At 38.2% G+C, this 13790-nt stretch overlaps 1 protein-coding gene and 1 long non-coding RNA gene across 2 annotated transcripts in view; one reads left to right on the top strand and one right to left on the bottom strand.

Annotated features, from left to right (window-relative positions):
• NFX1 (nuclear transcription factor, X-box binding 1) overlaps nt 1-13790 on the bottom strand; it is a 167133-nt gene that overhangs the window by 27958 nt on the left and 125385 nt on the right. Inside the window, exon 19 of the mRNA XM_077491886.1 lies at nt 752-793. Coding sequence (XP_077348012.1) covers nt 752-793 — 42 coding nt within the window. The remainder of the gene's footprint in view (nt 1-751; nt 794-13790) is intronic.
• LOC143996680 (uncharacterized) overlaps nt 1-13790 on the top strand; it is a 77682-nt gene that overhangs the window by 26141 nt on the left and 37751 nt on the right. The gene's annotated exons all lie outside the window — the stretch shown is intronic.

The raw sequence follows: 13790 nt of genomic DNA, 5'->3' as shown, positions 1-13790 counted from the left end.
ATTTTATGAAGTAGAATCACATTTTTTACACCCTCACCCCATCTGGATGCTGGATGAGTTGAAAAGTACCTGGTCATGATTAAAATGAGGGACGGTACTCAGAGTATTTTTAAAATGTAACACAAACCGGCTCTCTGGTTGTTCTTGATGTGCATATTTAATATTTTAGGTTTCAGAAATCTTTAAGAGAAGCTTCCTCTGTAAAGCATCCGTTTAGCACGATGAACCGACAAAGTGTCCGATAGCAAGCATGGTTAAAACCATAAGTAGCATGTACCGTAGAAGTCTGACAATGGCAGCTTCTAATCAGGTTGCAATAACTGAGCCAAAATAAACTAACCAGCCATGCAATGTGAAGTATGCCATGGCTTTCCTAAATAAGGCATTTACATGTCATAAGTCAGCAATCAAATGACTGGACTTTTATCAGTCAAATTTTGTAAATCATCAGAAATAGGGACCAGGTATTGTATACAAGGGGACTGAACTGGACAGAGGAGGTCCCGATCAGAAGTGAAATTCCATCCCATTGCCTTTTCATCAAAGATGATCAGTTTTTGTGTTTGCATTTACTATGGCAGTAGCATTAACTAGTAAAACAGTCAAGTTCTATAAATACACACTCTTTAGAAGGGCTGTAATCAGACAGGCTGTCAGTTAAACATGTCAGAGAGTAAGTACAGCTTTTCTTACAAAATCTACATAAAATACATTAATCACTTCAAAGAAATGCAAATGCGTATGTGCTTACCTGTTTCGTTCCAAAGCCAAGCACTCTTCATCACATTGCAACCTGTAATCAGTAGAAAACAAAAGCCAGTCAGCGGGAAGCAAGCTGCAGAAGTGCAGAAGGGTACTCGTTTACAAGGCCAAATAGCCAACATTTTTTCCACTGCTCATGGTACTTAAACCGCCTACTTGTTCTGACCTTTCACAATTAGCCTAAAAAAAAAAAAAAAAAAACTGGCCTTTTCTTTTTTTCTTTTTTGCAGATTGCTGCGATAATCAAAATAAAATTGGTACTTTTAGCTTTGAAAAATAAAATTAAAAAGGCAACCACCCACTCACATTGTTTTTTGCAAATAACACAGGCAAATATGACATGAGAATTTGTGTAATGAGAACAATCAGTAGCACGTTATTTAATTATTGTAGGACACGCAAGTGTTGCAGAAAACATGGCGATTAAAATCAGAAGACATATTATAAGGGTTTGTTCAGGACATAAAGATCTGTTTTATACAATAGTTGGAGGCATTACATTGCATCCTACTAATTTATGTCATTTTACGCAAGTTAAAGAGAAGGTCGATTCCCCTTCTAAAAAACATAATTTCACTTAAAAGTGTTTAAGTCAGTGTTCTCAATTACTGGCAGCCTCTCTGTTAGAAAAAGATATACAACTCAGTGTATGTTTTTCTTTAATTCTAATCCTAAATATCTTAATCCACATCACTGATGTGCGGTCAAGTGACCGCTCGCTGCTATCCTTCCCCCCCACTAAAGGACTACAGTGGGAGGGGCCGAGATATCCCTCTAACGTCAGCCAGGCGGTCAAGTGACCACACATCTGTGATGTGGATTAAGGGATTTAGGATTAGAATAAAAAAATAAAACAAAAAAAAAAAAATTTTTAAAAAAATAAAACGTATACACAGAGGGGCTGGCAGATTGAGAGCACTAAATTTACTGCCACATGGAATAGCAGCAGGAGGGGAGGGGGAAAGACACTGGGCTGACGGAGGCACGTAACCTGACCACAGTATCATAGCTCAGCATCCATGATTACTGTGGTCAGCACACAAAAGGGACACACAGGAACAGGCAGGATCAACCTTTTTTTTTTTTTACAGCATACAAAGGGAAAAATGACACCACACAAGCACTATGCAGTTTAACATTTTAAAGGAACAGGATTTTTTTTTTTTTTTAGGGTTACAACCTCTAACATGGTCAGGGATTGCAAGTCTAGTAAAGTAATATGACCCGCTTACATATTTGTAATTAAAGTAGCTATTGCCATAATCAAAAATTACATACAAGATGCAGGCTTTCACTAGCATTAACAAAGCCATTTATAGAACATGGTTTTATTGCCCGCTCCTCCTATCAGTATATTATTTTTACACTTCTTTTAAAGTTCAACCCTCACAGCAGGGATGAATGCCCTGCCTTCTTGTCTCTGAACTTCTGAAGCACAAGATCTAATAACTTTTGATGAGCCACGCGTCTCCACTTGTGGTGGTCTTGCTCTAAAATTAGGCCATTGTGGAACTGCATATTTCAAATGGGTAGTCCGGTGATGGGTAGGTCCTGGTCGGAAACTCAAGAGGTAACGCTCTTGTTCATGAACCCAGACTCAATGATGGAATAACAAAAAAAAAAAAAAAAAAAAAGACCTGTTCTGCTTTATTTTGGCAGTTGGGACCCCCGATTCCTTGCCATTTGAAGTCTCTGACTACACCCACCATTAGGGAATGGGTAACAGAATTCAATTACACCATAAGGCTGGAAGAGGCTTTTGGCTACTGCCAAACTTATTATCCTCAATATGAACTGGAATCAAACCTGCTTTCGTCTATCACACCTAATGTTTACTTTTTCTTTTAATAATTGGTTATTTCTAACATAGCATGTACCACAACTTGATGGTCAATAATACTCATCATTACTTAACAGGCATCTTATCAGTTTGTATTTGTATACATTTCCTGTGCCACGCCTTAAACATTTTTTTTAATTAAAAAACAACACTTTGGGCTTTAGGCTGCACTGCTTTGAAAACGTTGTGCCTGGGACCCAACCCCATCTTTCCCCATGGAGAAAAGTGTTTTCATTGATTGTAACACGAGTTGTGAATGAGGGAGAATCCTGTGACTTTTCAGACTCTCCACCATTTACAAATGGTGTCACATGCAGTGAGCAATAAAAAAAAAAAAAACTTGGGGGAGGGAGGGGGGGGGGGGGTGTCCTTGGTTGGGGGGAGGGAGAGGGGGGTGTCCTTGGTTGGGGGGAGGAAGGGGGATGTGTCCTTGGAGCAAGATTTTCTCTACATTTTCACAGCAGCTCAGATTGGAGCCCAAAACTATTGCCCTGTGTACTGGATTAGAGAGACAGGAAGAGGGTGGGACATCACTGCAGTGAATAGTTCTCCAGGACCTAGTTGCTTAAATGACGTGGGACATACCTTCATTATAGGCAAGTTCGGTCAAGAAAGCTGTAGGGTTAAAAAATAATTTTAACTAAACTTCAGCCTTAAAGGAAACAGAATTGATGGAATGGCAGCATTGACAGGTAATTAAGCTATGTTACAGGGTCGAAAAGGGGTGTCCATTCACCTACAGGTGGCGCATAACCCACTTAATTATAATCTGCTCTGTGTCCTGTGATGTACTCCAAGGAATAAATTTTTCTGGTAAATATGTAAAAAAAAAAAAAAAAAAAAAAATTCCAATTGTTTAATTCTTGCCACAGAAAGAGAGAGCTACAGAAGAATTTGATCAGCAAAGCATGTGCCTTAAAAGTGTAACTATAAGCAAAACAAAACAATGCATATGTATGATGCAGTCTGTCACTAGCCCTAACACAGCCGTTTTTGATTGTGGAGTCGACCCTGTAACATAAAAATAGGAGGGTTGCTGTGAATAGATCTGGCGCTATACCTATATGTTATCAAGGAGTATATCACCAGGGGCTCTTTAGTGGGTGGTATTAGGAATGGGGTTGGTTGTGTTGGTGTGCTGATAAATAAATAGAAAATATTAAACCTGCCCTATTATTTAAAAGGTGACAGTGTGTAATGTGCTGCCCTAGTGAAAAAAATAAAAGAATAAAAGTATTTTCCACAACAATAAATATTTACCAGCGTGCTGGCTATAAAAGTGCGAATCAAAAATATATGTAAACAAAGACTTATAATCCTCAAAAATTATGGCCGGTTACCAGTACATTAAATACACAAAGTGCTAGTGCTTTTTATATAGCTAATATACTAGTGACAATAAAGTATAAAACCAGAACTGACTGTGCTGTTTTTTTAAAAATGCACTGATGTGACGGTGAAATAAATGCATGCAGCAAGTAAAAAATACAATAAATGAGTGATAAATATCAATGCGTCAGGTGAAACATGCCAAAAATAGAAAAAAGGAAAAAGAAAAATTTAAAAATGAATATAAAAATAAAAATAAAACTAAAACAAAAGTCTCTAGTGAAATACAGTTGATGGGGTTATCCGGTGAATGGGGAGAAGGGATGTGATAAATTCAAATCTTATTCTTCATGCATTGTGGACACTTCTAGGTTGTACTCTCACCGGAAAAAAGACCCCATCCGGGGTGGATCAGCCTTCACAATATAAGCTATTGTGTCGCTCTCTGGCTTGCTTCTGATAAATTGTTGGGGATCCCTCGTTATTTCCAGGTGGAGTGTGCCACAGTATATATGTTAAAAAAAGAGGACCATCCATAGTGTGATACCGTATGAGAAACAGTTTATTAGACAAAGATTAAAACTACTTACAATATGTGAGTAGGAATAATAGCGGTATGGTTTGTTTGTCTTTAAATGTGGAAAAGCTGCTGCGAGCGTTCCGTTTGGCTTCCCCGCCGTCTATGCTGAAGGTGTAGGTCGATAGGCCACGCCCTACGCGTTTCATCACTAGGACGTCATCTGGAGCGGCCATCTTCATACACCTTACGCTCTATATAGAGCACAATACACCTATCGCGCATGCGCGGGCAATCGCCGCCATTTTGACTATGGGAATGCCCTTATAATAGAATAGAGCGCGATGGTGATTATGCTCCTGCTGCTGGCACTTGTAATTTAACCCACCGGAGGTTTTTCATGACCTCTATGTATATATATATGCATACAGGGATACCTGCTATTACAAATTACACATATAATCCTTATACCAACATATTATATAGAAAACGTAAATAGAAAATAAAAAATAACAATGGAAACCAAACAATGAGATTAAAATAAATAAAAGATAAGAAATATAAAAATACTACTAACAAATGAATTCTAAAGTATCGTTAAGACAATTGAGACCTAGGAACAGATAGTATTTAGATGTATTGTTTAAAGGGAAAGAGATATTTTGTAATTAAGGAGGATCTGTCCTTAGCGACACTCAATATATGTTAGGGCAGGAATTGCCATAAAAGTAAAATAAGGACATGCATGTGTGTGATAATTAAAATAACTAGGAATGAAGGGTAAAATGGAAAAGAATAGGGTTGGATTGAAAATGAGGGATAAAAAATGGGAATAGGATTGTATTAAAATGAGGTAAAAGTTCAATATTTGTAATTAAATTTGCTTAGTATGGGATATTTAAAAGCTCTCTGGCTACTTAAATTACATAATTCATATATAAAAATAGAAAAAATAGAAAAAAGAGAAGAAAAAATAGAAAAATTACTCCTAGAATGATAGGATAAATTCCCTGGTACTTGTGTGTTATTAAATGTGCCCCAACGTATTTATTATTTCTCTCGTTCTTCCCTTATGGTTTACATATTTAATTTGTGTGATGTTAGAATAATTGGTTAAAAATAATTGATTTTTTGAATAGATAACATTCGACCTAAAGTCCTATGGACTACATTCGACCCAATTCGACACTAAATTGTGTATTGTTTTCTTGGTAATAGTGTAGATAGGAGTTACATCAGATCTGGATGTGTTTTTAAAAGTTTAAAAAATATTAAAAAATACAGGAGGAAATTTTGGAATAAATACTGGATTAAAAATTGGTTATAAAACAATTGAGGTCCAGGTCTATGTTCATTCCTGCAGTATGTAAGGTTTCTAAATTAAAAATCCACCTTGTTTCGTTCTGTGAAATTTTTTTAGTCATGTCTTCTCCTCTCCAGTGTCCCTTAATTTTGTCAATGGCATAGAAAATCATTTGATTGGGATCCTGATTATGAAAGTCTTTAAAATGCCGCGAGACACTGTGCTTATCATATCCTTTCTTAATATTTTTGATGTGTTCCCTGATTCTTTCATGTAGTTCCCGTGTCGTTCTTCCTACATATTGTTTGTGACAGGGGCACTCTATGACGTATGTCACATGCGTGCTTTTACAGGAAATCAGCTCTTTTATGAGGAATTCTCTTCCATTAGTAGTCGAAGTGAATTTAGTGGTTTTTCTTTGGGTTTTTTTGCTCCTGCGACATGGGAGACACTGTCCACACTTAAAGAAACCTTTCAAATGTTTACTAATTTTAATGTGTCGTGGGGGGTCGATTGTATTTTTAACCAATTTATTTCTCAGATTAGGGGCCTTCTTATAAATAAAAGCAGGGTTATTGGGTAATATTTCTTTCAACGTTTCATCTGTTTTTAAAATTGCCCAATGTTTCTTTATAATCTTTTCTATTTGTTTATGTTGCCTATTGAAACCAGTGAAAAAAGCCGTTTCTATATTTTTCTTATTCCTAAGGGTCGTTTTATCTTCTATAAGTTTTTTCCTCTCCGTTTTCATTATGGTTTCTTTGAGGGCTCTAAGATAGGGCTCTTTATATCCTCTCTGTGTAAATCTCCTAATAATGACTTCCGCTTGTGCGTCAAAATCCTCTCTCTTGGTACAGTTTCTATATATTCTTAAAAGCTGTCCTTTAGGTATGTTGCCTATCCATCTTGGGTGGTGGCAACTTGATGTGGGTATGTACCCATTTCTGTCTGTAGTTTTAAAAAAAGTTTTCGTACCCAGGGATCCTTCTGATTTGAAAATTTGTAAATCTAAGTAATCTATACTTTGTGCGTCCCATTTTCCTGTGAATGTAATGCCGTAGATATTGTGATTTATTTCCTCCAGGAAAGACTGTAGTTCCTCTTGGGAACCACCCCAGACTATTAGGATGTCATCTATATATCTTCTATACATTTTTAAATTCGCTCTGGGGGTTCCATAGATTTGCTCTTCCTCCCAGTGATCTAGGAATAAATTTGCTACGCTGGGTGCGTACTTAGCCCCCATTGCAACTCCCTTGGTTTGGACATAATACTTGTCTTTATACCAAAAATGGTTATGTCTCATCGCCAGATCCAATCCTTCTAGTATGTAGTCTATTTGTTCTTGTTTCAACTCTATGATGTCAACTCTCTATATACTAATATTAAACAAAGAGATGGCCTTAATGCGGCAGAATGGGCCCTCCATAAAAGATCAGACCTGAAACAAGAACAAATAGACTACATACTAGAAGGATTGGATCTGGCGATGAGACATAACCATTTTTGGTATAAAGACAAGTATTATGTCCAAACCAAGGGAGTTGCAATGGGGGCTAAGTACGCACCCAGCGTAGCAAATTTATTCCTAGATCACTGGGAGGAAGAGCAAATCTATGGAACCCCCAGAGCGAATTTAAAAATGTATAGAAGATATATAGATGACATCCTAATAGTCTGGGGTGGTTCCCAAGAGGAACTACAGTCTTTCCTGGAGGAAATAAATCACAATATCTACGGCATTACATTCACAGGAAAATGGGACGCACAAAGTATAGATTACTTAGATTTACAAATTTTCAAATCAGAAGGATCCCTGGGTACGAAAACTTTTTTTAAAACTACAGACAGAAATGGGTACATACCCACATCAAGTTGCCACCACCCAAGATGGATAGGCAACATACCTAAAGGACAGCTTTTAAGAATATATAGAAACTGTACCAAGAGAGGATTTTGACGCACAAGCGGAAGTCATTATTAGGAGATTTACACAGAAAGGATATAAAGAGCCCTATCTTAGAGCCCTCAAAGAAACCATAATAAAAACGGAGAGGAAAAAACTTCTAGAAGATAAAACGACCCTTAGGAATAAGAAAAATATAGAAACGGCTTTTTTCACTGGTTTCAATAGGCAACATAAACAAATAGAAAAGATTATAAAGAAACATTGGGCAATTTTAAAAACAGATGAAACGTTGAAAGAAATATTACCCAATAACCCTGCTTTTATTTATAAGAAGGCCCCTAATCTGAGAAATAAATTGGTTAAAAATACAATCGACCCCCCACGACACATTAAAATTAGTAAACATTTGAAAGGTTTCTTTAAGTGTGGACAGTGTCTCCCATGTCGCAGGAGCAAAAAAACCCAAAGAAAAACCACTAAATTCACTTCGACTACTAATGGAAGAGAATTCCTCATAAAAGAGCTGATTTCCTGTAAAAGCACGCATGTGACATACGTCATAGAGTGCCCCTGTCACAAACAATATGTAGGAAGAACGACACGGGAACTACATGAAAGAATCAGGGAACACATCAAAAATATTAAGAAAGGATATGATAAGCACAGTGTCTCGCGGCATTTTAAAGACTTTCATAATCAGGATCCCAATCAAATGATTTTCTATGCCATTGACAAAATTAAGGGACACTGGAGAGGAGAAGACATGACTAAAAAAATTTCACAGAACGAAACAAGGTGGATTTTTAATTTAGAAACCTTACATACTGCAGGAATGAACATAGACCTGGACCTCAATTGTTTTATAACCAATTTTTAATCCAGTATTTATTCCAAAATTTCCTCCTGTATTTTTTAATATTTTTTAAACTTTTAAAAACACATCCAGATCTGATGTAACTCCTATCTACACTATTACCAAGAAAACAATACACAATTTAGTGTCGAATTGGGTCGAATGTAGTCCATAGGACTTTAGGTCGAATGTTATCTATTTAAAAAATCAATTATTTTTAACCAATTATTCTAACATCACACAAATTAAATATGTAAACCATAAGGGAAGAACGAGAGAAATAATAAATACGTTGGGGCACATTTAATAACACACAGGTACCAGGGAATTTATCCTATCATTCTAGGAGTAATTTTTCTATTTTTTCTTCTCTTTTTTCTATTTTTTTCTATTTTTATATATGAATTATGTAATTTAAGTAGCCAGAGAGCTTTTAAATATCCCATACTAAGCAAATTTAATTACAAATATTGAACTTTTACCTCATTTTAATACAATCCTATTCATTCCCATTTTTTATCCCTCATTTTCAATCCAACCCTATTCTTTTCCATTTTACCCTTCATTCCTAGTTATTTTAATTATCACACACATGCATGTCCTTATTTTACTTTTATGGCAATTCCTGCCCTAACATATATTGAGTGTCGCTAAGGACAGATCCTCCTTAATTACAAAATATCTCTTTCCCTTTAAACAATACATCTAAATACTATCTGTTCCTAGGTCTCAATTGTCTTAACGATACTTTAGAATTCATTTGTTAGTAGTATTTTTATATTTCTTATCTTTTATTTATTTTAATCTCATTGTTGGTTTCCATTGTTATTTTTTATTTTCTATTTACGTTTTCTATATAATATGTTGGTATAAGGATTATATGTGTAATTTGTAATAGCAGGTATCCCTGTATGCATATATATACATAGAGGTCATGAAAAACCTCCGGCGGGTTAAATTACAAGTGCCAGCAGCAGGAGCATAATCACCATCGCGCTCTATTCTATTATAAGGGCATTCCCATAGTCAAAATGGCGGCGATTGCCCGCGCATGCGCAATAGGTGTATTGTGCTCTATATAGAGCGTAAGGTGTATGAAGATGGCCGCTCCAGATGACGTCCTAGTGACGAAACGCGTAGGGCGTGGCCTATCGACATACACCTTCAGCATAGACGGCGGGGAAGCCGAACGGAACGCTCGCAGCAGCTTTTCCACATTAAAGACAAACAAACCATACTGCTATTATTCCTACTCACATATTGTAAGTAGTTTTAATCTTTGTCTAATAAACTGTTTCTCATACGGTATCACACTATGGATGGTCCTCTTTTTTAACATATATACTGTGGCACACTCCACCTGGAAATAACGAGGGATCCCCAACAATTTATCAGAAGCAAGCCAGAGAGCGACACAATAGCTTATATTGTGAAGGCTGATCCACCCCGGATGGGGTCTTTTTTCCGGTGAGAGTACAACCTAGAAGTGTCCACAATGCATGAAGAATAAGATTTGAATTTATCACATCCCTTCTCCCCATTCACCGGATAACCCCATCAACTGTATTTCACTAGAGACTTTTGCTTTAGTTTTATTTTTATTTTTATATTCATTTTTAAATTTTTCTTTTTCCTTTTTTCTATTTTTGGCATGTTTCACCTGACGCATTGATATTTATCACTCATTTATTGTATTTTTTACTTGCTGCATGCATTTATTTCACCGTCACATCAGTGCATTTTTAAAAAAACAGCACAGTCAGTTCTGGTTTTATACTTTATTGTCACTAGTATATTAGCTATATAAAAAGCACTAGCACTTTGTGTATTTAATGTACTGGTAACCGGCCATAATTTTTGAGGATTATAAGTCTTTGTTTACATATATTTTTGATTCGCACTTTTATAGCCAGCACGCTGGTAAATATTTATTGTTGTGGAAAATACTTTTATTCTTTTATTTTTTTCACTAGGGCAGCACATTACACACTGTCACCTTTTAAATAATAGGGCAGGTTTAATATTTTCTATTTATTTATCAGCACACCAACACAACCAACCCCATTCCTAATACCACCCACTAAAGAGCCCCTGGTGATATACTCCTTGATAACATATAGGTATAGCGCCAGATCTATTCACAGCAACCCTCCTATTTTTATGTTACAGGGTCGACTCCACAATCAAAAACGGCTGTGTTAGGGCTAGTGACAGACTGCATCATACATATGCATTGTTTTGTTTTGCTTATAGTTACACTTTTAAGGCACATGCTTTGCTGATCAAATTCTTCTGTAGCTCTCTCTTTCTGTGGCAAGAATTAAACAATTGGAATTTTTATTTTTATTTTTTTTTACATATTTACCAGAAAAATTTATTCCTTGGAGTACATCACAGGACACAGAGCAGATTATAATTAAGTGGGTTATGCGCCACCTGTAGGTGAATGGACACTGGCAGATCAAACAGGAAGTCCTCCCTTATATAATCCCTCCTATACAGGAAGTACCTCAGTTTTGCAGCAGGTAACGAATTCCCAGAAAGAGGAGGGTGATCTTTGTGTCCCATGATTTACTCCAAGAAATGGATTTTACAGGTAAGTATGTAAAGACAATCAAATTTTTTTTATTGTACATCACGGGACAGAGGTTATCAAATCATAATCCCATAGCAATAAAGCCTGCAGGGGTGGGAGACACAATAACCACTGCCATCAATCCTAAAGGACCTACTCTGCTGCTTATGCTGCAGCCAAAGGCAGTATCCTCCATGGCTCTGACAGCCCCCTGTGAATGTATGAACCAAAGAGCATGCAGCGGCCTTACAAACCTGAGCCACTAACGCCTGATGGCGGATAGCTCAAGCTGCCCTCACACTCTTGGTAGAGTGCGCTCTCCCCAGAAAAGGTGGGACTTTGCCCTTGCAAACCACACACTTGATAAACTGGCGGATCCAGTGAGAAATAGTTGTCCTGGCTTCCGCCTGCCCTTCCTGGGCTTTTTGGGCAGCACAAACCGGGATTCTGACCTGTGCACACACCTCAAGTAAACCCTTATCGCCCAAACTACATCCAGAGTATGCAGCAATCTTTACCCTGCCAACTGTGAACTAGGAAAAAAAAAAAAAAAGGCAGGCAAGACAGTGGCCCAATTTAAGTGAAAACTAGAAACCACTCTAGGCAAGAAAGATGGAGGAGGACGCAACATCACCATATCATGATGGAAGACCAAGAATGGCTCCTTACATGAAAGTCACCAGCTGACACTCTTCTTGCCAAAGTGATAGTAACCAAAGAAGCCACCTTCTGAGTCAAAGGACTAACAGTTTCTCAAAATGGTTCAAAAGGTGACTTTCTGCAAGACAGTCAAGACAAAGTTTAAGTCCCAAGGACACAAGGGCAGCCTGACAACTGGCACGGTCTGCGTTACACCCTACATAAAGTACAAATCAATAAGTGAGAAACAACGGTCTCTGGAAAAAAAAAAATGGACATAGAATAAATCTGACCCTTAAAGCGGTTGTATAACCCCCCCCCAATTTTTTTTTTCAGCGGCTCATTGTGAGGGGAAGAACTCCTAAATCCTACAGGTTTAGGAGCTATTCTTTTTACCTAAAAGGTAAACCTTATTATAGGCTTACCTGTAGGTAAAAGTAATAAAATTGACTATACAACCGCTTTAATGTTACTTGAGGCCAATTTAATTAGTAGAAGGGAAAAATCTCCCACTCATATTCCCGCAGGTGTAATTGCCTGGCTTCACACCAGACATACAAGATTTCCAAATCCTGTAATGGAAGTTCCCTGAAGCCAGCTTCTTGGCGATCAACAGCGAGGAAATAACGACCACAAGTCTGACTGGACCGGAAGTGTCCAAGGAATGTCCACTGTCAGATTCACTATGTCGGTGTATCGAACCCTCCTGGGCTAGGTTGGCTAACACTATTATCAGTGTTACCACCTCCTGGATCCTTCACAGAAGCAGCAGCAGTAGTTATATCAGGGGAAGGTGTAGATTAAAGAGAATTGGTCCTGCTGCATCTCCCTTATTGCCAGTGAGACTCTCATCCCATACACTACCTTTCCAACTTGTTGTAGAACCTGGAATCCAGTAGAGCCACCTTAAGAGTTCCAACGCTGGCCGATTGCGGAGAACAACTTGAGATGCAGGGACCATTGTCCCGGTATTAGTTGCTGAGGACTGAGAAAACCCCCTGCCTTTCTTTACCTGGAATATGTACTGTCGTTAGACGGCACATGCTGTTCTGCCCCAGACAGAATGTGGTTCACCTTTTCCTGTGGCACACTACTCCTGGTGCCACCCTGGTGGTCGATATAGACCATTCCTGATCAGATTGTTCCCATCTGAAATAGGAGGAAGTTTAGAAATGTATCTAGTGCCTTGAGATCCAAGATAGACCTCATGTAACCATTTTATTTTGGGGCCTCTATGGTGACGTTTTTTTTACAATACAAGCTCATAACTTTGCTCCAAGAGCAAATGAAAGGCAAATGGCTGATAACCGTGGCGGACCCAGAAGGTCCTACAGAGGTGTCCTTAACCTACCAGGTTTCTGCCAGAGTCAACCTAAAGACTGAGCAAATCACCTCAGAGACTGCCCTAGCATCCTCTGGCCTGAGATATTCTCAAAACACAGCATTCTCAGACACCTCACTCTGGAGTCTCTCATCCAAGCACTAACCGGGCCTGATCCTGCTTAGGCTCCGAGATTAGGTGCGTTGCATATCTACATAGCTATGTAGATATGCAATTATACAAGGGTGCAGTTCTATAATTATGCAGGTATGCATGCAATATTGTAATACTATACTGCACCTGCCCCACTTTCTAGAAGCGTATGGTTTCAGCAAACTACTATGACCAAATACCCTTAGCCCCATACTAGTTTTGTAGGACTAGCCAAGCACAAATGCAACAAAAGTAACCCGAATGCAGCCTCTATGCCGCTTCAGTGCAGCCTAAATGTAGGTTCTGCTGCACATCAATGCAAGCTACTCTGGAGACATAACCCCTTTAAGGGTACTGATACCCGTGCAGGGGTGTAACAGAAAACTGTAGTACAAACCCCCTTGGATTATGCAGACAAATGCAGTATATAATCGTGTCCTGTCTGGTCATGCAGCTTCCCACAGGTAGTACTCACAAATCCTCATCCAGCCATAGCCTCTCCATGTCCCTGCTTTTTCCCAGGAGCCTCACTAACCCTTTGGCCCACATGTGCCTTCAAGCATAAGGAAAATGGCTGCCCTTCTACGTC

Source organism: Lithobates pipiens, unplaced genomic scaffold, assembly GCF_037356315.1.
Source record: "Lithobates pipiens isolate NorthernLeopardFrog02 unplaced genomic scaffold, aLitPip1_a1.2 Scaffold_19, whole genome shotgun sequence".
NCBI lineage: Eukaryota > Metazoa > Chordata > Amphibia > Anura > Ranidae > Lithobates > Lithobates pipiens.
This window is presented reverse-complemented; position numbering and strand designations above follow the sequence as displayed.